Raw genomic sequence first — 27994 nt, forward strand, 5'->3', positions numbered from 1 at the left:
CCTGCCATCTCCCAGGGCTCTCCTGGAACAGTCAACTCTCAATTAGCCGCGTGAAGGGAGGGGGCGCAGGGGTGGAAGGAATTCCTCCCTTGTGCTGGGCCCAACTTGGCGCCGCTGCAGGCGGTGGGCACTGGATAAAGGGAGGGAGGGAAGGAGGGAGTGAAGGAGTGAGTGGATGAGTCCCCCAGCAGCCGCGGCCTGCAGAGCCCGATCTCTGGCTTGGAACAGCCCCCCCCAGGCCTCGTTCGGGGGGCGTTGTCAGCTCGCTGGCCGCCCAGGATCGGCCTTTGTGTCCGGTAGAGCCCAGCCCCGCTGCGCCCTCGCCCAGCGACCCCCGCCCGGCCCCAATTCCTCCCGCCCCCCCCCCCCCCCGACCCTAGGCAAAGACGCTTCGGAGGCCGGTGAGCTAGCGAAGGCTATACTTGCCCGCGGGGCCTCAGTGGGCATAGATCATGTCGGAGAAGGCCCCGGGGGTGTGGGTGGTGATCTGCATGCGCAGCCACCAGTAGTAGTCCATGGGGTGGTAGCGGGTGTAGGGGATCTTGGAGGTCAGGGCGTGGGTCACGGCCTCGATGACCGGCGTGGTGTCGGTAGAGCCGCTGTTGCAGTACGTCTCCATGAGCTGGATCTTCTCGTCGAAGTACTGGCGGCCGTAGTCCCTGCGCACCGCCTCGGGCAGGCTGTTCCACATCTTGTCGGCGATGGTTCGGATGCGCTCGGGGCTGTACAGTTGCGTGGCCGCGATGAAGTTGCCGGGCTCTACTACGCTCACCCTGACGCCCAGCGGGTACATCTCGTAGCGCAGGCAGTCGGAGAAGGCCTCCACGCCGAACTTGCTGATGCAGTAGGTGGAACGCGCCGCGCTGGCCATCCTGCCCAGCATGCTGCTAATGTTGACGATCCGGCCTGGGGAGGGACGCGACCGGGGCGTGGGCGGGCGGGGGGCCATTGGGGTATGGGAGTGGGGGGAGTAGTGTGCGGCCCAAGGACTGGGGTGAGCCCTCCAGGGCTTGGGGGAGGGAATTCTTGGCCCAGTCAGAGCTGGATGACACCCCCCCCTTCCCAGCCCCCAACAAGTCTGGTGGCCTATAGGGCATGTGCCCCCCAGTAGGGCCTGAGCCCTCCAGCGGCAGCCTGGGGCCCCAGAGAGGTTCGGCCACAGACTCTTGTTCTGGGTCATCCTCTAATCCTGAGGAACTGTGGGCCTCTTACAAGGGAGGGAGGCCCAGGACAGCCGAGCTCCCAGGAGAGAGCTTTCAGGGGATCTAAGGGGATCTGAATCACCCAGCCCAACCCCCTCATTTTACCAGGGATACTGAGAGCCAGAAAAGGGAAGGAACCTGTCCAGGGCGTGTGTGGGGGGGGGGCAAGTGTCAACTTCCTGATGACCCTGCCTGCACTGTTCAACCTCTGTCCTATGGAGAAGGAGCTGTCTACAGTGGAAAGATCCAAGCTGTGGAGTCAGAGGGTCTGGATGGAAATTCCCCCACCTGCTTCCTCCCTGGGCAGCTCACAGCTCCTCTGAGGGCAGGTTGTTGGTTTGGGGCTATCGGCCAGGCCAGTGAGACACACCTCTGTGGTGCCCGCTGATCAGGTGCCTAGTGACCGGGTGCCCGCTGATTGGGAAGGGGACGTGCTCACCTCTGGCTCTTCGAAGCAGTGGGAGGGAAGCCTTGGTCATCCGGACTGTTCCCCACAAGTTCACCTCAGCGACCTCCTTGTAGGTCTCTATGGGGGTGAACTCCACCTCGCCAAAGGTAGAGATGCCGGCATTGTTGACCAGCCCCCACAGCCCTAGAATGATTCAGAGGAGAAAGGACACTGGGCAGAAGCAGGGCAGTCACATTCTGCCTGCCCTTGGCCAAGCGTCCCCCGACCCTCAGGGTCACGTCTCCCAGGGACCTTTTGCAACACCCCAAAAGAAACACTTTCAACCCATCGGCACGAATTTATTGAGCACCCACTGTGTGTGGGTGTGTGCATGAGTGTGTGTGCATAAGTGTGTAAGTGTGACTGTGAGTGTGAGAGCATGCATGAGTGTATGTGTGTGCGCATTGTGTGAGTGTATGTGAGTGTGTATATGCGAGTGTATTGTGTGAGTGTGCATGTGTGTGTCAGTGTGAGTGTGTGAGAGCATGCATGAGTGTGAGTATGTGTGTGTGCATTGTGAGTGTATGGTGTATATGTGAGTGTATTGTGAGTGTGCATGTGTATGTGTGTGAGTGTATATTGTGTTGTGTGAGTGTATGTGTGTGTGAGTGTGTGTATGTGTGTGACTGGTATACTAGAGCACACACACACACACACACACACACACACACACTCTTACACGGCTTTGACCTGGCTTTCCTTTTGGGGGTTAATCAGAGAGCCCTGGGTAAATACCAGGGCCAATTCTCTCAACCTGCCTGCCTTTCCTGCTCCTCAAATTAAATCTTCCTCTGCTGCCCTTTGGTTCCTGTTCCTTCAATTAAGGAGAATTAAGGGCATTCATTAGGGAAAGGAAATCACTGGGTGTCAAAGGATGGGTGGAATCCCCCCAGAAACCTGCCAGTGTCTGTGACTCTGAGGGCCCAGAGGAAAAGGGCATCTTTCTGCCCCCTCCCCACACCAGAGCTGTGCCCACTGCCTTGCCCTCCTCCAGCCCAGCCCCGATGCCAGCGCAGCTGCTGAGTCAGCTAGGAAGACGGCCCCTTGGCCTTCTTCCCTGTGGAGGGAGAGGACCAAGCCCTGCCTGGGAAGCTGGGAAGAGAGCAGAGCTCATGGCTTGATTCCCTGGGACACCTGGGGAGCTACTGTGTGAGGAAGTGACCGGACTACCATGGGCAGCCTGGGCAGGAGGCAGCCATGCCAGCCTCAGACCTGGCTCTTCCTAAAGACTGCCGGGAAGCAGGGAGGTGTCCCCATCTCCACCAGAGAGAAGAGAGAGCCACCCAGGCCGGTCAATAGGCTGCTGAAGCAGCCTGGGCAGCAGGGCCAAGGTCATGGCCAATGCAGCCCTCTGCAGGGCTGGAAGCTCGAGTTGGAGACCAGGGCCACTTCCTCTGACCAGGCCTTTCTGCCCTCACATTCTCACAGTGCCAGCCAAAACAGGCACTGGCAGATTTCCAGATCCCCTCTCCCACCTCAGCATCTTTGCACAGGGTTGTCCCCCTTCCCCACATCCCCACCTGGGTAGTCCTCCTTCCAGGGACCCCCAAAGGGCCTGGCACACTCTAGGCATTGTATCTTGGCTCAGCTCCTCCCTCTGAGGGGGTCCAGCATTGAGCCCTGGGCTCCCTAGTGGGAGTGATTTGAACCCTGCCTCTAACCCTTATGGGATGCTGGGCAAGTGACCATGTCACTCTGCCTTAGTCTCCCCACCTGTAAAACCAGAGCCATAATATCTATAGTCCGTAGGGGGGATAGTTATGCGGCGTGAGGGAGTTAATGGTCCCATTTCACTCAGAATCTTAGGCAGCCTCATCTTACAAAGGGAAGGGACCCAGGTAACAAGCTTCACAGGCAGGATTTGAACACAGATCCTTTAACTCCAGCCCTCGACTTCTGTCTGTTGTACCCCACAAATGGCGGCCATTGCAGGAATCTCTCAACACCTAACCCCCAGCCAGCACCACTGCTTTGGGGAAAGGGATCCCTCAAAGCCCAGCCTGTGGCAGGCTTCTCTGAGCACAAGGATGGCTTGGAGGACAGTGCCTCCCAAAGGCTGATCATGGGATCACAGCTCTAGAACTGGCTGGGACCTCAAGAGGTCATGGGGGAAACAGAGGCTCTCCCAAGGTCACCAGGTCCTTGGTGGTGGCAAGTGACTGCAGACAATGATCTATGTATGGCACACAATGTAAAGGCAGGCAGTGGGGAGAACCCCACGAAGAGGGGAAGCTGGACAGACACACCTGGCCCTCCTGGGCCCCCACCCCAAGACCCAGCTCTTATCTCTGAAAACGCCACCACACACAATTCTTTATCGTCCCCTTAGGAGCCGAGGGCATCTGGACTTTCTCTCCATTAAAACATCTGCCTCTGTCTGTCTCTCTGTGTCTCTGCTTGTCTCTGTCTCTCTTTTCCTGTTCCTGTCTGTGGTGGAGGAGAGGAGAGATAGACAGAGACTCCTGTCTTTGTTCTTGGACCATCCCAAGCATGAACTCTGGGTCGCCCATTCTTTCTTCTCTAGGGCTCTTTTTTCCACAGCTGAGGTCATTGGTCTCTGTAAGTCATGGGAGCCCCCAAACCCTTGCATGTGGGTGTCTCCAGGCCCCTGTAGCTGGCTGTGACCAGCCAGGACTTAGTGTGCCTGGAAAGCCCTGGAGAGCCAGAGGGCCTCTGCATTGGAGGAAGACAGAGAAGTGAGCATGGGCTCCGCCTCAGGCATGGACTGACCTTGACCTTTGGGAGAAGACCAGGGAGGCCCACTTCTTTTATCCTCCAGGGTTTTCAAGCTCTTTCATTTATTTATTTTTGCAATTGAAAACCAAGCTCGCATCTACAAACTCCAGGGGTATTTTCTTGGATGGGACAGTACAATGTCTTCTGAGCATTCAATCCTGCACTCAAATTTCTCCCCAATGCACAGACTTTATTCTGCACTTTTTTTCATGAAGTTTTGTCAGTCAATCAGCAAGTATTAAGAGCTTATGGTGCAGCCACATTCCAGTACATTCTTTTTAGTAAAAAAACACTTTTTGAATGGTGCTGATAAGCCACCCACTCCCCCTTACCATGAGCTTCTTTTCCCCATCAATCCCGTTCAATCCAACACGCATTTATTTGGTACCTACTGTCTGCCAAGCATCGTGCTGGGTTCTGGAGCTTGCCAACATGTGCACAGATCAGGAACGGCAAAGCTATTATTCTGGGTGGGGGTGGGTTGGATTGGAAAGAATTCAGATGTTCAAAAAGAGTCCCAAATACAAGTTGTTCTTGGGAGGGGAAGGAGGCACCTGTGGCCTTCTGGGTTAGCAGCTGAGACCCAGCAGCTGCTCTGAGCCTTAAGGCCTCTCCCTGGCAGCCCCTCTTGGGCTCCACTGGAGGAGGGGGTCAAAGGGCCAGGCAGGATCTGCCCTGCTCCCAGGCTATCACCTCAGGAAATCCTCGGTCCTCGAGACACCCAACCCACCTTTCTTAGGGTCCTTCAGGTTCTCCTGGATCATCTCGATGGCCCTGTCCACCTCAGCACAATTGCAGACATCCAGCTGGACCGTTATCATCCGGTTACAATTCATGGCGTCCAGCTCTTTGGCTCCTGCTTCTTCCTTATCCTAGGCATACACACCGGAAGCCCTGAGTTAGCACTGACCTCTGGCCCAGTAACAATCTGGTTCCAGCTTTGTGAACCCAAATATTGGTGCTTCCTGGTCTGGTGATTACGTACCTATTACTCTGTCTATTGGATTCTTTCTTGGTTTCTCATATCTTTCTACTTATCTGTCTTCATTGTTTAATTAAAGTAAGGTTGTTGACCCCTGTGCAGCTGTCTTTCCTTTAGAAAAGCAGATCAAAGAACGTGTGCTGGCCACCCTTCTGTGTGCTGGTGTTATCGGCCTCACACCCCCACAGCAGCTGCAAGGAGCATTGATGCTGAACCACCCAGACTCTGTCAGGAGCCTTGCAGGGAAGGGGATCCCATCTGTGAAATGGGGGGTTTGGACTGAGAGTGACAGGGACACAGCAGAACCCTGAAGTCTTCCTTGGTTCTCTGTTCCCTTCCAAGGAGAACAATCACCTCCCTGGAAAGGACAAGCCAAAGTGCCTTAGCCTGAGTGTGAACCCAATGGAGGCTGGGAGATGGTGGGTCAGCCTCTGGCCACCAGGCTGGGTGTCCCTCTCCTGCAGGATTCAGAGGAGATGTACTGGAAGGTGTACCTTCAGACCCAAAGACCTTGAGAAGCCAGGAGGTACCAGGGGCCTGGAGAAGGGCCAAGGTCATCTGTACTTCTTTAAAAAGAAGAGAGGGGGGCAGCTAGAAGAACTCAGGGGCTTTAGGGAGTAGGGCCAGGAGGAGCTTTCCTAACCAGAAGGCACCCAAAGCTAGCAGGGGGAAGGTCAGGAAAGGGCCAGGAGAGAGTGGAGAAGCTGAGAGACAGAGAGAAGACCTCCCTCTGGGGAAATGGATGCTGGCTGGGGCACTTCCAGCCACAGTAGCCAGAGCAGAGACCCCAAAGGAAACATGGAGGAGAAAGGAGGCTCTGGCTGGGAAGGGGCAGGCAGGAGACACAGAGCCCCAGCGAAGGCCCTGGCCGGCAGGGAATAGGACCCCGTCCATTAGCGTCTCCTGGCACAAGATCTGGCTTGTTCTTCCCCTCCACAATCTTCCGCCTCTAGTGAAACCCATTGGTACCCCAGACCTCTGCTAGGGGTACACATGTGAAGTGGGGCGAGAGCACCTGTCCTGTAAACCTGAGGCTACAAGAACACAGGCTTCCAGGTATTTGCAAATGTCTGTAGGAAGACCCTAGGATTTGGACTTACAGAACCCAAGTCTGAGTCCTGGCTCCAGGCAAGGCCTTTTCCTCAGTTTCCTCATCTGTAAAATAGGGGCTTTGGCCTCTGAGGGCCCTTCCAGCTCAGATACCAGTACTGCAATGGCAGACCAAGGTGGGGCTATGATAGCAGAGCCAGAGGGAGAGCCTGTATGCCCAGGGCAGGCATTACCCATAGCATCGAAGGAACCAGGAGCCAGGACGTGGAGGGCCCTCTAGTTCCCCATCCTGACAGTGGCCCTAGCAGCCTGGGAGAGCCTGGGATTGATGCGCGTAGATGGAGAGGGGCCAGGAAAGGTGGGGAGTGCACAGGAGTGGCACAGAGGCAGGGCCACCCACCAGGATCTGTCAGGTGACCCTTCCCTACCTTGAAAAGGCAGCCAGCAAACACTTGGAAACCCTGGGAGTGCAGATGTTTGGCGATGGAGAGGCCGAAGCCCGAATCACAGCCGGTGACTAACACAGCCTTATTGTGGAGCTGTGAGGAAGGTTGAAGCACATGCCCAGGGGGAGGCCTGTTAGTGAACCTGCTCTGAGGCCCTGGCATCCCAAAGGAAGGGGTACGGGGAGAGAAAGGAGCCCCAGGGTAATGAGCAACTCTGCAGGAAACTCAGAGAGACCAGCACCGATGGGGGCTCGTCCCCAAGAGACAGAGAAGGAACCTGAGCCAGCATCCCAGAGGACACCAAGGCTGAGGGCAGGGCTGACATTGACTCCAGCACTGACCAGAGGGGGCCTTGGCTAATGTATACAGTAATTACTTAATAAATGCTTATTGGCTGCCTGAGAGGAGCCAGTGACCAGATGGCCATTCGTATCTGTGGGCTTGTCTTGCCAGTAACACTCCCTCCTCAGACCTTGGTTTCAGGAAGAAGTCAGAGGCGCTTCATTAGGGTCTGGGAAATGGTTACACACCCTTGGTCCCTCCAAAGAAACCTTGGGTCGTCATGATCTAAATCGAGGCCCTGTTGCCAGTCTCATCACTAAGGCTGCGAATTCTGCCCAGGGGGGTCCCAGACCTTTCCTCTGTCCTGAATGAAGGCCTGGCATTTGTTGGGCAACATCTTCCAAGAAATGGCGTGGTTGGGGGCTCTACTCACCTCTTGTTCTTTTGTCCCAAAGGCCTTTGGGCCAGCCATGGTGGAGTGTGGATGGGAGAGCTTTTGACTAGGCCTGTAAAGAAGGATGTAGCAATGAAGGGGTCAGAGGGCAGGGCCCTGGACACTTAGGATGCTAGGACCTGACTTGGGCCTCTCTCTTAACCCCATGAGACTTCCCCAGAGTCAAGACGACAGGCAGACCCAGAACCAAGGACCCTGGGCAGGCACTCCAGGCAGGACTGTGCCAACCCAGCCTACCCTGACTGATGATCCCCCAGGGCCTGGAGCTGCCCTTCCTTGGATCAGATGTGATGACCCCAAAGCTGGGGTTCTGAGTGACTAATAGAGGCCTCTGATCTAAATGTTTCCAGGCCCCTCAACCAGCCCCAGGTGGTCAGGCCTCAAGATCCTCCCCTGCCCCTTCTGGACTCTCTCCAGCTTGTCCTCTGGATCGAGCACAATGTTCCTCATGGGGTCTGAACAGAGAAGGGTTGCCTTCCTCATCCTGGGATTCTCTTAATGAAATCTCAGCTGACTTCTATCACATTGACTGCTATCTGGCCATTCTTCATGCCCCTGATTGTATGTACAGGATGCCCTTTAAGAAGCAGCTGATTAGGGTTAGAGGCCAAGGACCTGGCTTCTAAGCCAGCCTCTGACACTTGAGAGTGCTGAAGTTAGGAAGATCTGAATTCAAATCCAGCCTCAGACTGCCCTTTGCTGTCTCTGTGACCTTAGTTTACTAGCTGTGTGACCTTAGGCAAGTATCCTAACTTCTGCCCAACTCAATTCCTTAACTGTCAAATGGGGTTGTCATGCTATATAAATTATAAGGAGAATGGAGTTTCAGAGGAGGGAGGGGAGAGATGTGCCCAGTGTCAAAGGTCACTCCTGGTGCCTTTATTTTTAGCTTTCAACAGTCATTTCCCAAAGATTTTGAGTTACAGATTTCCTTCCCATCTCTCCCCTACCCCCACCCCAAGATGGCAAGCATACTGAATACTCCTTCCCCCAATCTTCCCTCTCTTCTATCCCCCTCCCAATCCCCTCCTTACTTTCTCGTACGGCAAGATGGATTTTTATACCCCATTGCCTGTAAATCTTATTTAATATCTTGATATCTGGGGTTCCAGAAATTTCTCAGTACCTCCATATTACTATACCCTTGGGTGGAACAGACCCTGGGATATTTCTTTTTTGGAGGGGGGAAGGCAGGGCAATTGGGGTTAAATGACTTGTCCAAGGTCACACAGCTAGTAAGTGTTAAGTGTCTGAGGCCAGATTTGAACTCAGGTCCTCCTGACTCCAGGGCCAATGTTCTATTCACTGCACCACCCACCCACCCTGCCTGGGATATTTCCATACCTCCAGCACAACCCTGAATGGGGGCCAAGTCAGGCCTGTGTGAAGCCACATTCCATTCACCAGTGACCCTAGGACCTGGCCAGGGACTACAGGGACCTCTGTGCCAGAGGCATAAACAATAACCATGTCCTCCATTAGGTTAGGAGGGGCAGGGGGTGTGGATGAGGAAACTCAGCCCAGCTCACCCAGAGGTAGAGCCTTCTGAGTGTGCATCCTGGGGTAGAGCCCTGCGCACACACCCCAGTTACCTTCCTGGTAAAGCTTCAGTAGAGTTGTCCTTCCCACTTTCTTACCTTTTGGTGTTCTGAACCTTTAGGAAACCGAGGGGGCTTCTGGCAATCCTCGCCAGAGACCTGGAGAACTGGGCAGCCAGCATTGTTATGAGAAGCTCGCTCACGAGAAGCTCACCCTCAGACTTCTTCTATTAGCTCTGGAACAGAGAATGGAGGGCGTTGGCACCAGCCTCAGGATCCCACAAGCCTTTGGGGCATTAGGCAAGGGCAGCTTCCGTTGGGCCATTAAAATCATTTCCCAACAGGCCTCCACCATCAAACCCTTCTTTGAAAACAAAGAATGATGAATAAGCAAAACCAGTCAGTCAGTCAACAAATCAACATGTATTAAGCTCTTCTTGCATGCTTGGCACAGTGCTAAGCAATGCAGATACAAAGAAAGTCAAAGCCCAGCCCCTGCCTTCAAGGAGCTCAAATTCTAGTGGGCAAGAATGACACGCAAACAATTGGGTCCATAGGAAATGTATACAGGGCTAGATGGGGGGAGGGCCACCTCAGAGGGAGCAGAGGGAGGAGGGGTGTGGGGGAAGAGCCAGGCAAGGCTTCTGCACAGCCATGACCCTTATCGCCAAGGAAACCAGCTCAGCTGCCTAGGCACCATTGGGCCTCTCCTGGGAGGGAGGCACATGCCCCTCTCCTTGCCTTGTCCAATGCACTGCAGACGGCTGGGGGCTTCCTTCTTGGGATCTTCTCCCACTTCTGCCTCTATGATGCTGCAGCCTCTCACAAGAGGAGCCTCCCCAGCTTCCTCCAGATTCCTCTGAACTCTTGTTTCTGCCAGGAGTCACCCTGGATCTCATCCCTCCCGAGTCATTGGTGCTGATGCCTTGGTTTTTCTGTCACCCTCATTTCCAAAGCCACCTCCCCCTCCCCCCCAATGGGCTGGGGAGCCTGGAGCCATGTCTGGCAGCAAAGGTGGTGCTCCACACCCAGAGAAGTGACTCCTTCACTCTCCTTTGGTCAGTACCGTGGTGTTGTTGGCAGTTTCCTCTGCTCAGGAGTTTTCTGTTTTATTGTTCACCTTTCTCTATATCCTCAGCACTTAGCACAGAGCTGGGCACACAGTAGGTGCTTAATAAATGCCTCTTGACTTGGCTTGTGCTCATGGTGCAGACCCTGTTTTCTAGGTTCAACTTACTTCACTCTGCACCAGTTCATGGAGATCTTTCTCTGTATTTCCCATATTTGTCATTTCTTGGGGCACAGTAAATATTCCATCACATTCACATGCTACAACCTGGCTAGCCATCTCCCAATTAGTGGGCAGCTATTTTATTCCCAATTCTAAGTTACCACCGAAAAGTAATGCTGCTGTAAGTATTTGGGGGCCTGTGGGCCTTTCTTTTTATCACTGACTTCCTTGGCATCCATATGTCTAGCTGTGGAATCTTTGAATCAAAGGGTATGGATGTTTTCATCAAGAATAATGGCCAGTTGCTTCCCCAAGTGGTTGGGCCACTCTCACGATGTTTTGTACAAGCTCAGAGTCTTGCAGTTTCATTAATTACCAGGATCACGTCCTAAGCCCAGAACTTGGCAGGCAAGGAGAGCCATGACCCAGGGAAATCTGGGGGCTTTACCTTTCAGACCCCCACTCTTGGCCCTGGAGCCCTCGCTATTGATCTTGTATCCCAGGGAGCCCTGGAAGCAAGGGGAGGGGGAGGTTCTGGTCAAGATCTTGAAGAGCCCGGAAGGCTTAGTGTTATCACTCGGGACAGAAAGTTTCACCTAGTCCTGTCTTCTTCTGTTTTAGTTCTAGCAAGGAGCAGGGCCCCTGGCATGCTGGGTGCCCACGGCTCTCAGGCTTAGCCTGGGTACAAGGACCACTTGGGAACAACCGCAGAGCCAGCCACACCCTCCAATGTCGTTCCCATTAAATAATTGGAATCGTGGCTTCATTGTCTGCCAGAGAGGGTGTCCAGGTTCCCACCAGAAAGAGGCTGCTGATGCCTATTCGTAACCTTTGCCCCTGAGGGGGAAAAAAGGTCACATAACCCTGAGATCTCCTTGTGTCCTAGAGGAGGTAAGAGGAAGACAGCTTCCTCCAAAGGACGCAACAGTCCTCCTTGCTCTGAGCTCTCCAAGGTCCTGACGGGGCTCAGAGACTCAGGGCAGGAAGGCACTTCCGACGTCATACGGCATGGCCTGCTCTTTAAAATAATCATAACAACGATGGTAGCATCCACATAGTGCTTTGGGGCTTTATAAAAATCACCTCATTTTACCCTCATGATAACCTTGGGAAATAGGTGCTATGACTAACCTCATTTTACAGAAGAAGAAACTGAGGCAGAGATATATTTAAGTGACTTGGCCAGGATCACAGAGCTAGGAAGTGTATGAAGATAGATGCAAGTCTTCCGAATTTCGGGCTGCTCTGTCTGTCCACTGCACTATCCGCTACGTGCGAAGAGAGTGCTAAGCACTTACGGGGGTGGCTTGGGTGGGGGGTGAACAGTGAAAAACCCAACCCAGTCCCTGACCTGGAGGAGCCCCCAGTCTAAAGGGGGAGACCACATGCAAACAACTACGTACAAACACAATCTATATGGGACAAATTGGAGTTTAAGCCAAGGAGAAAGCATGGGAGAAGGCCCTGGCATTGATGCGGACCAGGACCAGGACCATCTTCTTGTAGAAGGTGGGTTTAATTGGGCCTGAGGGAAGCTAGGAAAATTAGGAGGATGAGATGAGGAGGGAGAACATTCCAGGCATGGGGACAGCCAGAGAAAATGCCTGGAGTAGGGAGATGGGAGTGTCCCGTGCAAAGAACAGCCAGGACGCCAGTAGCCCCGGATCATAGAATACTGGGGGGCCAGGAAGGTTGGAAAAGTAGGAAAGGCCAGGTTACAGAGCGCATGAAAGTCAAAGAGGATTTTAGATTTGATACCGGACGTAACAGGAAACCGGTGGAGTGGAGTGAACCGTGGGGTGAGGGGTGTTACACGTTCGGACCATGCAGTCAGAAGGCTAGTCCCCTGGTCACAGAGGGCCAGGAAACAGCTTCAAATCAGCAGCAACAAAGCAAGATGAGAAAGAAAGCTCAGTGTGACCCAAGAAGGAGCTCCTCTACGGCCCCTCCCGCCGTTCTCTTACTTCCTCCCTCTGAGGTGCTTGGACCAGAGGCGCTCTCAGGGCCCTTCCTGCCCTGGCTCCGAAGCACAGTCTCAAATCGGGCCCCTTAAAAGCAGGATGCCCTTTGTTTAAAGCAGAACCACCTTTTTGGAAGCCTGTCGGCCGCTTCTCCCCACAGACCCCCGGCAGAGAAAGCACCGCGCGGACGGGGGGGGGGGGGGGGGGGCGGGAGGCCGCAGCGCGCAGGGAATGGGGGAGGCGGAGTGTCGGGCCCCGCTTTTCCCGCAGGTTCCCAGTTTGGCTGCGGGAGGAGATGCCTCAGTCTCAGCTGACTCCACAGGCCTCTGGCGATGGGTCTGCAAAGAGAAGTCCCATGGCCAGCGCTGAGATGCTCCCCATTCCACCGGGCCTTCAGGAGATCGCAACGTGGGGGCCTGAGCGCTGGACAGCCACCAGGCAGCTTAGAAGCCCTGGACGAGCCACAAATCCCGTGCTTGCGCTCCTCCACGGGCCAGCCAGGGCCTACCTCTCCCACTAGGGAGCATCCAGGGGATGGGTGGCCAGCCCTCAGGCCATTGGTGGAGCACGGTCCACGCCAGCAACCCTGGAAAGGCGAGCCTAGCAGCCGCGCCTAGGGGCTTGGCTCAACGCTGGACTCGGGTTGGCCGAGAGGCCGGAGGCTCCGCCCCCCTCGCCCAGACACGGGTAAGGAAGCTGAGCGCCTCCTGACCCTACCCGGTCAGCTGAGGAGGGGCTTCGGGCAAGACCCACGCCAGCAACTCCTGCCTCCTCCCTTCCCTCCCTCGTCCACCCGTGATTCACGCCCCTCTGGCCTCCTGGACTTTCTTACTCCCTCCCTCACCAGTTCCCTGATGGCCAAAGGGCTAGGTAGGACGGGGTGGAGAGATCCCTTGAGGATCTTTCCTGGATCTCTCCATGCGCCCCCTCCCCCCCGCCCCGCCTCCCGCGTCTCGGTGTCGGCGCCCCAGAGGCCCGGGCCACAGAGAGGGGCAGCGCACGGGCTGAGCGCCAGACTCCCCTTCGCGGGCCCAGGAGGGGGGAAGGGATGGGGGGGGGGGATGGAGAGGACGGAGGAGATGGAGGGGACGGAGGGGACGGACGGCTCTCCGCAGCATCCTCGGGCGGAGCAGAGCCTGACGCAGGCGGAGGAAGGCCATTGCGTAGGACAAGAGCTCCTCCCTCCTTAACCTCCTCTCAGAGCGAAGCAGCGACACCCTCTTTGCAGGGTAGGGAGGGCGGCCGAGGCGGCCGAGGACGCCCTCCCGCTCTGCAGCATCCCTAGCAGATACCGAAGAGGCCTGGTCCCCACGCTCGCGCTGAGGCTTAACCATCTTGGAGCCGCAGGCGGCTCAGGGGCCAAGGCCCAAGAGATGGGCCAGCCTGGAAGAATGGGGAGACTGGCCGCCGCTTTCTCCGGGCGGCCAGCTCCTGGCCACGCTGCCTCCCTCTCCCCCCACTATCTCCCCTGCTTTCCCCTCCAGGCTCCCCGAGAGGTTTACCCGCAGGATGCATGCTGAGCCGCGGGGTGAGCTCAGCCTTGGCTGCCGCAACCGTTCAGAGGAGCGCTTAGAGATCCGCATTCCGTAAAAAGATGAATGGGGGGGCGGGACGATTCGGAGAAGGGGGTGGGGTTGTCCCCTTTCTTCTCACCTAGGAAGTGAGCTCATTCCTCCTCCGGTCGGCTCTCCCGCATCCCTGGCTCACTGACTGCACCCAGGTGTGCCCCCTGCCAAGGAGAGCAGAGGAGAGGCAGGAGACTGAGATGAGTAGAAGGCGGTCCCTGGTGGCCCGAGAAGCGCAGAGCAGGAGGACGCCCTCAGGTTCCGACCCGGCCAGAGACGGCCAATTCCAGATGGGAGGGGGAGTGGAGAGACCCCACCCCTTCCAGGCTTTCTCCTGCTTTTCCTGCCGATGCTGGCATCTGGTCCGCGGTCCCTGCCTATGGCTTTGCCCTCTTCCCAGCCGCAGCCTGCTGCTAGCTTGGGTCCAACCTGAAGGCCCCCGCCTATGGGGGCTTTCATTGCCCATCATCGCCTTGGCCCATCCCCCTGCCTCTGCTCTCCTCCTCAGTCCTGAGCCCGCAGGCTCTCCGGAGCCTTAGAGGTACCTAGGCTGAAGGGCCTGAAGCGCCTTCCCTCCCTCGGGTTTCTTCCTAAGCTCAGCCGTCCCCCATCTCCGCCTCCCACCCGTTGGGTCCCAGCTGAGGAATGTAAGCGCCTTGAGGACGGGGGCTCTTTGGGGAGGTCTCAAAGTCCCTGGCCTAAAGGTGAGAGAGAGAAGAGGTCCCCAGCTCAGAGCCCAGGGCAGGGCCGCGGGGTGCGAAGAGGAGGGGGGCCGCGCCGCTGTCCAGCAACTTCTCCATCTGAAAGTGGGAGGGGAGGCATCCCTCCCCGCCCCAGCCTCTCTCCTGCGGACGCCAGAGTCCTTCCCTTTGCCCCTCCCCCAAGTCCCCCAAATCGGCCCTTCGAGGCCCTCCCCTCTAGCCACCCCCTCGCCTGCAGCGCGTGTCTCTCTTTCTCTTGGCCCCAGAGCCCACCTCTCCTTGGCTCAGCACAATTTTAACACGTCTTTGCCAGCCCCTCTTACTTCTGCCCCTAAGCTGATATGTGAACAAAAACGTGCTAGGAAACCGACAAAGGAAGCCAGTGTGTCTTCATCCCACAAACACTTCTTGAGCCACCCACGGAGAGATGGGAGGCTTGAGCCTGGGGCCCGAAGCCACACGCTTTCAGAATTTCCAAAGGGGGGGGGCAGGGCTCACTGCCCTGGTCACTTTCTTCCCCTCTCTGGGCCTGCTTGCTCACCTTGGGAAAGGAGAGCTTTGAATTCCTTGGCTGATCTGGCCTCGAAGGGCCCTCTCAGCTCCTAATGATAATGCTTACTTGTTTACATGGCTTCTGTCTGGAGCGGCTTCCAAGGAAGTTCCCTGACCAGAGCAAACTTGCCTTAGCAGCTCACCTACTCTTAGACAGTTGGGGGCACTGGGAGGTGAGACTCACCCAGGGACTCCCTGCTCTCCTGGGTCAGGAGCAGGACTTCGTGGCCCCTGCCAGTCCCCATCCACTCCCTGAGATGGCTAACAACCCTGGTTTTTCCTCTAAGACCTCCAGGGAGGCACCGAGAGCCTCCTTCCAGAAGCCCAGCCCCCTTTAGGAGAGCAGCTACCATGAGGTGATTTTCCTGACATCAGATTTAAGGATGAGGGCACAGCTCCTAGAGTCTGAAGACTTGGATCAAAATCCTACCTCTGACACTCTGTCCACACTTGGTCAGGTCCAGGTGCCCATAGATTAGAAGGAACATTGACAGAGAGGTGCAGCTGTGGGAGGGAGGCCCATGGGAGCGGATGGCACTTGGAAGGGTCAGCAGCTGAATTTCAAAGGGGCAGCCTTGCCAGTCAACCAAACAGTCAGGACTTTGGGTAGCAAAGTAAGGGGTGTGGTGAAAGGACCAGCAAGGATGCCAACGTAGCTTTAAGTGGGGAAGGTAGAGGGAAAGAAAGGGACCCAAGGCAGAAGTAATCAGTGACAGCCATATTGTTGAGGGCCTCAAATGCCAGCCAAGAAGAGCCATTGACAGCTTTGGAGCAGGGGGGTTCCAGGAGCAGAGTTCTCTAAAAACCTTGCCAGTGTCCTTGGTCCTACACTTAATCAAGCTTGCTGAATTGAACTTTAAGTGCCCCTCTGTGACAGCCCCGATCCTGAGCTCTGGGGGCACACAGAACAAAAAGAAAACCAAGAAGGGGCAGCATCCCTATGGCACACGGAGGTTTGTAAAGTGCTTCCCAGACACGATCCCTTTGGTTCCTCCCCACAGCCTGGGCGGGCACATATTCTTGTTGTCTCCCCAGCAGCCACCCAGCCAATGTCAGACTGGGACTCAGGTCTCCTTGGCTCCAGGCAGGTCCAGCACAGTACCCCTCTCACCACCAGCTGCCTGTGTGCTAGGGACCTGGGGATATATCATGGAGCCCAATGGGTTCTACAAGGGAGCTTGAGAAAGGAGACGGCCAGCCTCCCTGGAGGCTTTCAGAAGGAACTCTATGGAGCTGCCCCCAGCCCAACATTCTAACCTCCTTGTGGGCCCCTGAGCAGCAGGCGGGTCCTGATCTAACTTTAGCCACACCACAGGCCCCCGACTCAATACAGCCACTGCCCCCTTCTCAACACCCTAACTTCCTCATCTGCCTCACTGCTCACTACAACAACAAGCATGTCCAAGAGCTCATATTGCCCACAAAACAGCAGGCATGTCCCTGTGGTGGGATCCCAGCCCCTGCCTCTAGCTGGTCACTGCCCCCAGACCCATTCCTCATATTTCCCACAGGAAGAGCAGGTGTGTCCATGCACTCAACCACAACCACATCCACTAGTCTCAGACAGGACTACAATAGCCAGCCAATCAAAAGCAACACCCCCAGGATGCCCAAGCAGGACATGGACCCCAAAACAAGAGAAGGGACTTTCCCTCAGTAGGCACCTGGGCAGTCATAGCGAAAGCTGTCCTCTAGGTGAATTTACGACATAGAGAGGCTTATTACAATGTCATTATCATATATACATACCCCCCCCTGCATTTTTCTGTATGCATTGTGGGTAATCGCATGCACAGTTCTACTGAGGCTGAGACCCCTGCCCCAGTCCCTCCAGAAACCTCTCCTGCCTTTTAGTCTTCATAGTTTCTATTAGGTAATTGTGTCTTTGCAATACATCCGGCTCTTACTGAAGTCGCTGGTTCTTCTTGGGACCCCGTCCAGTTCTGGTGGGGGTCACTCCTCAATGAATGCTATACTTGCTTAGACATGGTCTGACTGGGTTCTTTGGGACAGTTTGACCACGACACATCATGGTTCTGCCCATGGGGCCAGAAGCGCAGGCAGAGGAGAGAAGGGAAGCTGAGGCCTTCTGAGCCAGGGCACACTCAGGTAAGACCCATCAGATTGTAGCATGAGTGGGACCATGGATCAGCCTTCATTTCCAGGTAAAAAGATGGACATACCCCGTGCACCAAACGTGAGATGCTTTACATTGATTTCCTTGGAGTTACCATGGCTTATACAGGTTTGGGAATTTGGGAGAGATGAGAGGAGACTGGTCAAGGTCAGAGACTGAGTAGCCATGGAGCTGGGGCCATCCAAAGGGCTGAGAAACAAAGGCCAGGGCTGCTCAGATGCCGCACCCAGGGAGGGTCAAGCCAGGAAGGCTCCAGGATGCTGGGGCTTCCGGTGCCATTTTTCCTTCTTTCACAGACTCACCAGGTCAGTGGAAGGTTACCCTACTTCCTGGCCAGTGGCACCCATGGCCTTCCGTGGAGCTACAATTTTCCCATCAATCTCCTACAAAGAAAGACAATGCCATCTGCCAAGGACTTAGAGCAAGAAGAGATTGTTCCAGGCCTTTCACTACTTTTATGGATGAGAAAGTGTGGCCCTGAATGGTGACTGATGGAGGACCCAGGCATCCTCAACCCCAACCCAGGGCACTCTTCTCCTATGCCCCTCTGGCTGCCATACCCCAGCACAAATGCTGCACCTTAGCATGTCCTCCCAATACAATCCAGCCCATCGGTTCCCAGCATTGGCTCCCCCAGATTACAGGCAGGAACCTCAGAGGTCATGGAGCCAACCCTTTCCTCTTACAAAGGAGGATTACAAACCCAGGGGCTCTGGGCCTCCAGCCGGGGAGCATCTGCCAAGGTTGGACAAAGCATCCCTCTGGGCTCTCCAAAGCGCTTCCTGTCAGTATCAGCCCTGGAGCTGCTCCCCAGCTAGAGAGGCTCCAGGGACAGAGCTTAGCACAGGTGTATAGGAGGAGCTTCATAGATATTTATTGAGCCTGTCTGACCATGCTTTGTTAGCATGACTGACTGTTCTTTCTGTGGGTATGTCTGTCAGTCTGTCTGTGGGTCTCTGTCTCACCATGTCTTTCTCTTCTCTCTCCTACCTCAGTCTCTTTTCTTGTCTCTGTCTCTATTTTCTCTGTTTGTCTCTCTCTGTCTCTGCCTCTCCTTCTCTGTCTATTTCTAGATAGATGGATACAGAGATAAATGGATGATAGGCAGAGAAATAAATGAATAGATGAAGAGATTGACAGATGACCAAGAGTTTGGTGGATGGAGAGACAGACACGTGTGCAGAGACAGAGAGAAATCATTTATTAAACACTTACTAAACGCCAGGCACTAGGAATGCTGAGAATACAAACAGAAGCAAAAAGAAAACAGTCCCTGTTCTGGAGTCAAGAGGCTCTGAGTTCAAATCTCGCCTCAGACATTTGCCCTTCAATTTCTAACTTTTTGCCACCACAAAAAGAGCTGCTATGCAAAATGAATAATTTTGATTACATTAAATTGAAAAGTTTCTGTACAAATAAAGCCAATGCAACAAAGATTAGGAGGGAAGCACAAAACTGGGAAAGAATTTTTACAACCAGTGTCTCTGATAAAGGCCTAATTTCTCAAATTTATAGAGAACTGAGTCAAATTTATAAGAATACAAGTCATTCCCCAGTTGGTAAATAGTCAAAAGATATGAACACGCAGTTTTCAGAGGAAGAAATTAAAGATATCTATAGTCATATGAAAATATGCTCTAATACATTATGGATTAGAGAAATGCAAATCAAAACAACTCTTTAGGTACTGCATCACACCAGTCAGATTGGCTAACATGACAAAATAGGAAAATTATACATGCTGGAGATGTGGGAAAATTGGAACACTAATGCATTGTTGGTGGAGTTGTGAACGGATCCAAACATTCTGGAGATTAATTTGAAATTATTCCCAAAAGATTATAAAAATGTGCATACCCTTTGACCCAGCAATACGACTTCTAGGGCTGTATCCCAAAGAGATCATACAAATGGGAAAAGGACCCACAAAAATATTTATAGCCGTTCTCTTTGTGGTGGCCAAGTACTGGAAATTGAGGGGATGTCCATCCATTGGGGAATGGCTAAACAAGTCATGGTATATGAATGGAATGGAATACTATTGTGTTATAAGAAATGATGAGCAGGCAGACTTCAGAAAAGCCTGGAAAGACTTATATGAACTGATGCTGAGTGAGGAGAGCAGAACCAGGAGAACTTTGTACACAGTAGCAGCCAATTGTGTGATGACTAGCTTTGATAGACTTGACCCTTCTCCAAAATGCAAGGATCTAAGACAACTCCAAAAGGCTCATAATGGAAAACACCATCCATGTCCAGAGAAAGGACCATGGAGTCTGGATGCAGAGCGAAGTGGACTGTTGGCTCTCTCTTTCTTGTTTTCTTTCTTCTTATAGTTCATCCATTGGTTCTAATTCTTCTTTGCAACATAACTAATGTGAAAATATGTTTAATGTGAATGTATATATCAGATTGCATGCCGTCTTGGGGAGGGGGGTACTGAAGAGGGGAGGGAGGGGGAGGAAACTTGGGAGTCAAAAACTTGTGGAACTGAATGTTGTGAACTAAAAATAAACAAATAAATATTTTTTAAAGCGAACTGCTATAAATATTCTCATGTGTATGGGTCTGTTCTCCCTTTGCTTGATCTCTCTGGGATACAGACCTAGCCCCTTGGGCATCGTTCCGAATTGTTCTCCAGAATGGTTGGATCAGTTCACAACTCCATCAACAATGCATTAGTAAAGGAGATAACATTCTAATGACAGCAGACGACAGATAAAAGGGAACTAGCTGGGAGGGTGGAGGGGGAGTAGAGGAAGGTGCCCTTGTGGCCAGGGCTGGAAAAGCCGGGCAGTGGGAAGGAGGAGAGTGTTGCCAGCACGAGAAGGCCCATAGGAATTCAGTTTCTCCTCGTTGGTGGTTTGGAAGGGTGGAACAAGGGATCTGGTGTTGACTGAAATTGAGGAGGCTTAAGTCTCTGGGATGAGCAGCAGGGTAGGAGACTTCCGGGTAGGATGAGGGCTTGGGAGCTAAGGGATACATTCCCATAGAGAAATCCTTCAACAAGCAATAAATGCATTTCTTCTTCCAAAAGGATAGAGGTCAGGACAAAGAGGTGGCCCCCTTCCTGGGAGCCCCAGGGTTCCTTGTGATTGCCCAAGAGTGCCCTCTGGTGGTATCCATATACATTGTAAGTAGGACTGAGTGACTGTGGTCCTTGGCGCCAAGTTGGGTCTGGGTATAGTCCCAATGGCCCCCTCCATCCCTCGCTAGCTGCTACGCGTCTCTGTGTCTCTGCCTCAGCCAGGCGGGACGTACCCCAAACCCAGGACTCTCACAGCATCCTAGAATGTAGATTTTGAGCTTCAAAGCCTGATCTCATAGATTTGTGTGGTCCAATCCTTTCATTTTACAGATGAGGGAACTGAGGCCTGAGGAAATCAAGGAGCTTGCCCAAAGTCTCACAGGAGGTGAATGTCTAAGATGTGATTAGAACTCAGGTCCCTCTCTCCTTCAGAGTACTTTTCCCACTTGATGGCGGCACCCATAGGTCAGTCACATCAGGCCCTAAAGCCGCTGAGGCACTTGGAGGGTTAGCCATCCAGCTGGCCAAACAGACCATGCCCATGGAGAGAGGGCTGAGTCTGGAGGGCGGATACGGGCCACCCCAAAGAGACATCACAGAGGATATGTGCAGAGTGTGCATGGCTTGCCACTCAGGGAATATTCTTGTCTGAGTGGTCAGAGAAGCTTGCTCACAGAGGCAGCGTGACTGAGCCTCAGAAACTGGGACCAGGCCTCTACAGATGTGGGAACTCCCAGGTGAGGAGATTTACTCTGCCCTGAGGGTGGCTATCCCCTCCAGGACCACCTACAGTCTTAGAGAGGGGCCCAGAGGAAGAACCCAGTGGCCAGCATTTGAACCTAGACCCTGCTGGCCTCAAGGTCAGCCCTCCCCCTGCAGGCTATAGCCTCTCTGCTAGGGGCAGGGGCAGGGTGCATTTAAAGGCACGGTGGGTTTGGAAGGCAGGGAAGAGAGGAGGCTGGGTGGGCCCACATTGTGTGTGGGGGCCGTGGAAGACAAGCCATCCACTCGATTCATGTAATTACCCACTAAAGTAGGTGGCCCAGCCGATAGTACACTGGGCCTGCAGTCAGGAAGACCTGAGTCCTTCACTCTGCAAGGACTGGCCAGGCTAAACCAAATGAGGCGAGTCCATTATCCCAAGGCCCTAGTTCCCCACTGGAACCTGGGGGTTGGGTCCTACCCTGTGCCCTCTCCTCCTTGAGCTGATCTGGTCTCTTGGCTGGCACCGGTGAGGCCTGTAGGGGCTAGTGAGCCTCCGGTCACCAGGGCTGCAGATTTGGGCAGCTGGGCTCTCCTAAGGTCCAGCAGGCAGCCTCAGTGCCTTCTGGGCACATCCTCAGGATATCAGATGAGCTCCTCAAACAACCCCCGCCCAAATGCAACTCTGTCCTCTTGTTAGCCTGCCTCACCTCCAGACTTCTGGCCTCCTCCCTATCACCCAGCTTCATGAGCTCAGCCTTGAGCACTCACCCCATTCCCTCCATCCCCACAGCCAAGTTCCCAAGTCTCATCTGTCCCCAGCATCTCCCCATCTCTTCCCTTCCCTCCGCTGACACAGCCCTCACCTCCTTGCCTCCAGACAGCCCCACAGCCTCCTCTTCAGCACCCCAGCCTCCCTCCCTGACCCCAAGGGACCAAACTGCTCTCTAAGGCACAGGCCTGATCTTGTGGGGTCTGGGGTAAAATACACAGGCTCAGTCTAGCCCGGAAGGCTACCACAGCTGGCTCCTGTTACCTTTCTAGCCATATTCCATATGATCCCTCTTCCAGGAAAACTGGGCTCTTCTGGTTGCCCAAACTCACTCACCATTCCATTGCCCACCTCTGTATGTGTGCAGGCTGTGCCCCCCACCAAGAATGTCTTCTCCTCTGCTCTAGCTTCCAGAATCCTTGTGTCCACATCTTAAAGGAACATGAGGAAGGTCCCTAGCATGCTGGCCGGAACCCCAGGCTGAGGTGGGGAGGGCAAAACATGACCAAGAAGCAGACAAGACAGAAAGGGATGAAGGCTGGAGGCCATGCACAGGTACAGGGACCACTACACAGAGGAAAGAGAGAGCAAATGATAGAGGTGGGGAGAGAGAGAGAGAGGAAGGGGGAGACAGACAGATAGAGAGACAGACAGAGTCAGAGACAGAGAAGATCCGTGAAGGACTTGCCATGAGCCATGCTGTACTAAGTTCTGCAGACACAATCACAAGCCAGCCAAACCGAGCCAGTGGCTACCCTGATGGACCTTACAGTCTGAGTGTGTAGCTGGGAGGCGCCAAGCTCACCTGTCAGAGCCCAGCAAGGTTTCTGAGCTGTGTCCAGTCGCTGCTTGGGAAGAGAGGAACAGGTAGAGAAGGCATGTCCTGAAGCTGGCCTGGCACTCAAAATCCAGGCCTCTTGGGAGGGGCTCTTACATGGAGGCACAGCCTACCCTGCGGAAGGCAAGGGAGGGTGTCAGGCTGGGGAGGCAGCAGGTGGCCGGCCCCTCTGCTCAGGGGATCGGGTTTTCTTGGGGCAGCCCCTGCAGAAGAGAGACCTTGGGTTCTAGGGACCATTTGTAAGAGGTGGCCAGAGAAGGAGCCCTGGAGATTGTGGGGGAGCTGAGAGAGACAGATTTTCTCCACATTGGCCTTTGTAGGCTCATGGGACCCCCCCTGCACAGGACAGCTATTCTACCAATCAGGAGCTCAGGGTGATGGGGGGGTTCACCCAGATTCCCAAATTCCCAAGTCTAGGGCCCAAGATGCCCTCGAGACACCCAAGGACCAGTTGGCTCCTGGCCAAAGTGCCTGGGAGGAAGGACCCAGGCCAAGGATGACTGGGCAAAGGCCCCTTGGGCGAGCCCAGGTGGAGCTTGGCAAATAGCCAAGGGGAGCTTGGAAGTGGCCTCAGACTGGCTTCTCATCCCAGCTGCCCTGGGGCCTTCCAAGCTTCCCCTCAGGCTCCTCCTGTGACCCTTCCCACATCTCCCCCCAAGGCTCAGCCAGGACTGTGAACTTTGAAGAGAGCTCTGGAGTGTGGAAAGGGGCCTCCTACAGTCGACCAGCAAGATAGAGACATTTAAAATAAGGGGGAGAAAGCTGCAGAGGGATAGTGGTGAGTGGATCATGGAAGGGAGGGAAGGAGGGAAGGAAGAAGAGAGAGAGGAAGAGGAGGAGGAAGGAAAGAGAGGGAAGGAAGGAAGAGGAAGTGATGGAGGGAGAGAGGGAGGAAGACAAGGAGGGAGGGAAGGAAGGAGACTGGGAGGAAGGAAGAAAAAAAGGAAGGGGAAGAAAAGGAGGGAGAAGGGAGGGAGGAAAGGATTGGGGGAGGTGCTTTTAGAAGGAAGCCAGGATCTCCAGAGGCCTTGAGCAAGGGTGGGTCAGCAAAGGAGAAGCGGGGAGCCCAGCCCTCACCCCACTTCTCCTACACCCCCAAGGGCATCGGGCTGCTTAAAAGTGGGGCTGGGAGGAGGCCCAGGTCCCCTGCCTCCCAGAAACCTGCTTTCTCGTCCCCCTGTGATATCAGACCTGACCTCCAGTCCTGGCACTTGGGATCTGTAGCAGCAAGCACCCTTGCAAGGGTCCTCAGGGTGCCTGCTCACACAGGTTCTTGGATCTGCTTTGATAAAGGAAAGCAACTCAAAATGGGTTAACAAGCTTACTTTAATCAGTCAGACATATATAGTTTACCTAGTTCAGGGGAAAAAGGTCAGCACCCCAAACTTCAGAATATACAGGCAGAATTATCAAGACAGAAACAGATCAAGTAGCCAGCTTTCCAAACTGTCCAACCATTACATCCATACCCAGTCAACATCTGGGTTTCCACATCTGGGTTTCTCAAAGCCGGGGGTCTCTGGACAATGGCTTCCCAGAATCCATATCAAATCACAGAACACTTCTCAAAGTGAGCCCCAAAACAAAGCCTCACATCAGGGCTTATATAGCCTTCTCCTGGCTCAGAGAATGTAACAACCTTATTGACTCACTGGCCAATCAAGAAGCATCTACTGAAAAACAAGCCTCCCTCTCCAGGCTCCAGGTGCACTCTAGCCTAGGGGCAGGGAAGGTCTTTACATTTGCATTCCCGTTGCAGGATCTGAGGGGGATCCAGAGGCACATTGGCCCCTGAGTTGGGGGAAGCCTTGGAGAGGGTATGCCTCCCTTGGGAAGCTGGGAACAGCTGCTCTGATGGGGGAGGGGAGTCTTTCTTTTCACCCCTCCCACTCTCCCTCCCAGTTCATCTGAATTCATGGCATAGAGTGATGGCAGGCCCTCCTAAGCATACAGGTCTAAACAACCTGCTGCCGGGGGCTGCTAATGGCTCTTGGTGGGCGGCAGGTTGTGCAGGCCTGCTCTAATCAGAAACACCACCCTGCCCCGCTCCTGTGCATACTGGGCGAGGCAGGCCTGGACATCCCTCTGCCCGGAGGAGCCCACAGACCTGGGCACAGAGGACACGGAATGGCCCTGCAGGCTCTGTGAGCTAAGATTTGGCCTTAATAAATGGGATCATTGTGTCCTAGGGGACCTTAGAGGTCAAGTGGCCCAATCCATTGGCAGAGAGAGAAACTGAGTCCTTTGAGACTGAAACTTTGCCCAAGATCACACTCCTGGAAGCATGGGGTGAGCCCAGGTTCTCTCCCTTGTGCCCCAAGACCTTCTAGGGACTTCATCACCTCAGGGGCAAGGACTTGACCAAGGTCACACAGCCAGTAGGTGAGAGCTCCGGTGGAAGAGCCTGAAGGAGGGATGCGGCCAAGAGAAAGACAAAGCCTTGGGCTGGAAACCTCTTTCCCCAATATGAACACCCAAGAACTCTTCTGGATTTGTGGGCTCCGTCCTCCCTCCAGAGAAGCTGATCGTAGCTCCTTCAGAATTTGGTTGTCAGTCATCGGTCATCCCCCTGCAGGGCTCCTGCTCCAGCCCCGTGCCAGGCCTGTGGTCGAGGCCTCCAGGGTGAACTACCCCCCAAAGATTTCTGACTAAGAAGTGCCAGAGTCACTGTTGGTTCTTCCAGCCTCTAATGTCTTCATCCACGGCAGCTTCTGCCATTGTCCAGAGCCCACCTCTGCGTGCCCTGACAGGAAGCCTTGGGCTTGTGTTGTTCAGCACATGCAGACTCGACCTTCCCAGCACCCCACTCACTGGGCTGAGGGCTGGCAGGCTCAGGGCCCCCACTCCCATCCCCTCGCAGTCTGACCATAAGGATATCCCAGGTGTCTCTAGGCTGATAGCCTTTCCATGTCACTTACCATGGTTCAGATGTCAACATGCCCAGCCATCCCTGTCTCAATAACCTCAATGGCCTGGCCCAGGAAGTACATGGAATCCAAGGGAGAACCCCAAGACTATGACCTCACTATGACCCAGGGGACGGCTCCCCAGAGGCAGCCCAGGAAAGAAGAGGCTGTCTTTCTCCCAGGGATCAACCCTTGAGACCTGTCTGCACTTTCAGACAAGGTGCTTCCTCTGCTCCGGGACCCCCAAATGGGCTGTCCTGAGACAGGCCCCCCAGCCCCCGAGCAGGGAGGATCTTCCCCACAGACCTTCCACAGCACCTCCCGTTACAGGCTGCAGACATCTCCTGGTGTCCTTCAGAAAGGAGAGCTACATTCTGGGGGGCTGTGAGGACACCTCTCTGCCCCTCTCGCTCCGGGGGCCAGTAGGCGCCAGGGCTGGACCAGGGCCTGGAATGGGTGAGGCTGAGACTGGACCAAGGTTCCACTTCTTTTCTGTTCTAGACACTCTCCTGGTCACGAGGACAATGGTGCGTGCCCTTGGGAACTGGGCCACTTTGGGTGTGTGGCGACGTCTCCTAGCAGAGCCCAGGAAACCAAAGTTCAGGTAGAAGGGCTTCCTGTGGGCAGCCCTGGGGGTGGCCAACCAGGCCGGACAGTGGAGGAACCGTAGCTCTGGGTTGTGGTCTCTGCCCATCGTCTCTGGCCATCTGTGGGCTCCTGAGAGACCTGCCTTCTCTCTGGTCTCAGTGACCTCTGTCAGATAAGGGCTGTGGACTCCATGGGAGGCCCTTCCAGCTCTGGAGATGTCGTTAGTGTCCTTCAGTCTCAGATCTGGCACTGCATGTCCAGATTCGTGTTCAGCAGTCTCAGGGATTCTGGGCCTAGCCTTCTGCCACCAGGCTTCTTCCCTCTGCACAGACAGCTCCCTGTTCCTCCAGAAAGGGGCGATTGACATAAGCCTCCTGGGGAAGGCATGGCCATACCCGGGCTCTAGTGGTCAGGCCTGGGCACCCTGGGTACTGAGGAGGGTCCAGACAAGGACAGCCAGAATGGGGAGGACCCTGAGAGCACTGGGCAAAGGCAATGCCCGCCTGGGGTCTGCAGCAGGGATAACTTTCCTGAGGACTGGGCACGAAGCCGGGCCTCTAGGCCAAGGCTGAACAGCCCCTCCCAGGAAGGCAGGCATGGACTAGGGGGAGCTCCTTTTCCAGGTTTGAGCCCTTCCTGCTCAGACATCCTAAGAACTTGTGATGCTGATAATGGTGCCTTTTGAAACTTTGGCTTTAAAGGTAAAGTGATAATAAATCACATTTCCATAATATTATAAGTTCTGTCAAGTACTTCTCCCCTAGGGCTCCTGTGAGGGAGTGAGGGTCAGTTGGCTTAGCCCGCTTTACAAGAGAGAGACTGAGGCAGAGGAAGGTGGCCTGCCTGCCAAAGGGCACATGGCCAGTCAGTGGCAGAGCAAGGATTCAGGAGGCTTGTATTTGAACTCTGAAAAAGCCCTCATCTGTGTGACACCGGGCAAACCCTTTCTCCCTCTGGGCCTCAGTTTCCTCAGCTGTAACTGTTTGATAGATTGGCCTGGAAAGCCACTAGCTTATGTGAAGCACATCAGAAGGGCATGAGGACAAGAACAAACAGCCAGCCCCAAAGCACCCACCCTGGAGGGACTTACACTCAACTCATGTGCTCCAGCTCCAAACCAATGATTCTCACAGAGTCTCAGCATGGCCTGTGGGAGGAGCCTCCGAAGCCTCCAGTCTGAGGGCCTGAAAAAATCACCTCCTATGGCCTCCCTGAGGAAGCACAGTCCTGCCTGCTGGAGAAGCCTCCAGGGGAGGCCCATTCCTGCTAGGGGAGACCCTACACCTGCCTCTCACTGCCCCGTCTGCCTGGGCCAAGCAGATGGAGCTCGATGCCTGGAGCACAGGATGATCCTTCAACATATGAAGACAATTACCAAGCTCCCTCTGTCTTCTCTGGGTGAATGTACACAGCAGGTGCTTTCAACTGATCCTTGTAAGGCACAACCCTGGACCTGGCCCTCCTGGTGCCAGAACTGGCCTCCTTCCTCCCTTGAGACCTGGCTGAGGCAGAGGAAGGAGGCCCAAAGCCCTCTGCTGTGTCCCACACAGCCCAGCTGAACACCACACTGGCCCTCGTCTGGCCTTGGGCAGTTAATGCTGGCCATGCCTCACTCAGTCTGTGTGCAGTGGTTAGGGCAAAAGCTGCAAGCCCTTCCCCTCTGTATAGAGAAGGAGACTGAGCCTCAGCGGGGTGAAACTTCTGCTCAAAGTTACCTAATGTTGGCAGGAGAAGCCCCAGGCTGTGGCTGCAGAGAACCTCAAAGGCGTCCTCTGCATGTCTGCGTCTGCGTCTGTGTCTGTGTCTTCTTCTTCTTCTCTCTCTGTCTCCCTCTCTCTCTGTCTCCCTCTTCTCTCTCTCTCTCTCTCTCTCTCT

The 27994-nt window shown here is 54.6% G+C and overlaps 1 protein-coding gene across 4 annotated transcripts; it reads right to left on the reverse strand.

Annotated features, from left to right (window-relative positions):
* Nucleotides 1-402: 402 nt before the first annotated feature.
* On the reverse strand, nucleotides 403-22735 carry BDH1 (3-hydroxybutyrate dehydrogenase 1). 4 transcript variants are annotated; one of them, XM_069083269.1, is made up of 8 exons: nucleotides 22593-22735; nucleotides 13984-14059; nucleotides 9238-9374; nucleotides 7580-7652; nucleotides 6847-6957; nucleotides 5117-5258; nucleotides 1642-1794; nucleotides 403-906 (listed from the first exon to the last, which is right to left on the reverse strand). In XM_069083269.1, the coding sequence occupies exons 3-8, from the start codon at nucleotides 9318-9320 to the stop codon at nucleotides 437-439; spliced, it is 1032 nt and encodes a 343-aa protein (XP_068939370.1). In that variant the 5' UTR covers nucleotides 9321-9374; nucleotides 13984-14059; nucleotides 22593-22735; the 3' UTR covers nucleotides 403-436. The 4 variants fall into 4 exon arrangements, with proteins under 4 accessions (XP_068939370.1, XP_068939369.1, XP_068939368.1 ...); XM_069083268.1 differs by lacking the exon at nucleotides 13984-14059; XM_069083267.1 differs by lacking the exons at nucleotides 13984-14059; nucleotides 22593-22735 and adding an exon at nucleotides 13833-13948.
* Nucleotides 22736-27994: the final 5259 nt, after the last annotated feature.

The sequence above is a fragment of the Petaurus breviceps genome, unplaced genomic scaffold (genome assembly GCF_028583685.1).
Source record: "Petaurus breviceps papuanus isolate PSGF00001 unplaced genomic scaffold, PetGlider_PUasm1.0 173, whole genome shotgun sequence".
Lineage (NCBI taxonomy): Eukaryota > Metazoa > Chordata > Mammalia > Diprotodontia > Petauridae > Petaurus > Petaurus breviceps.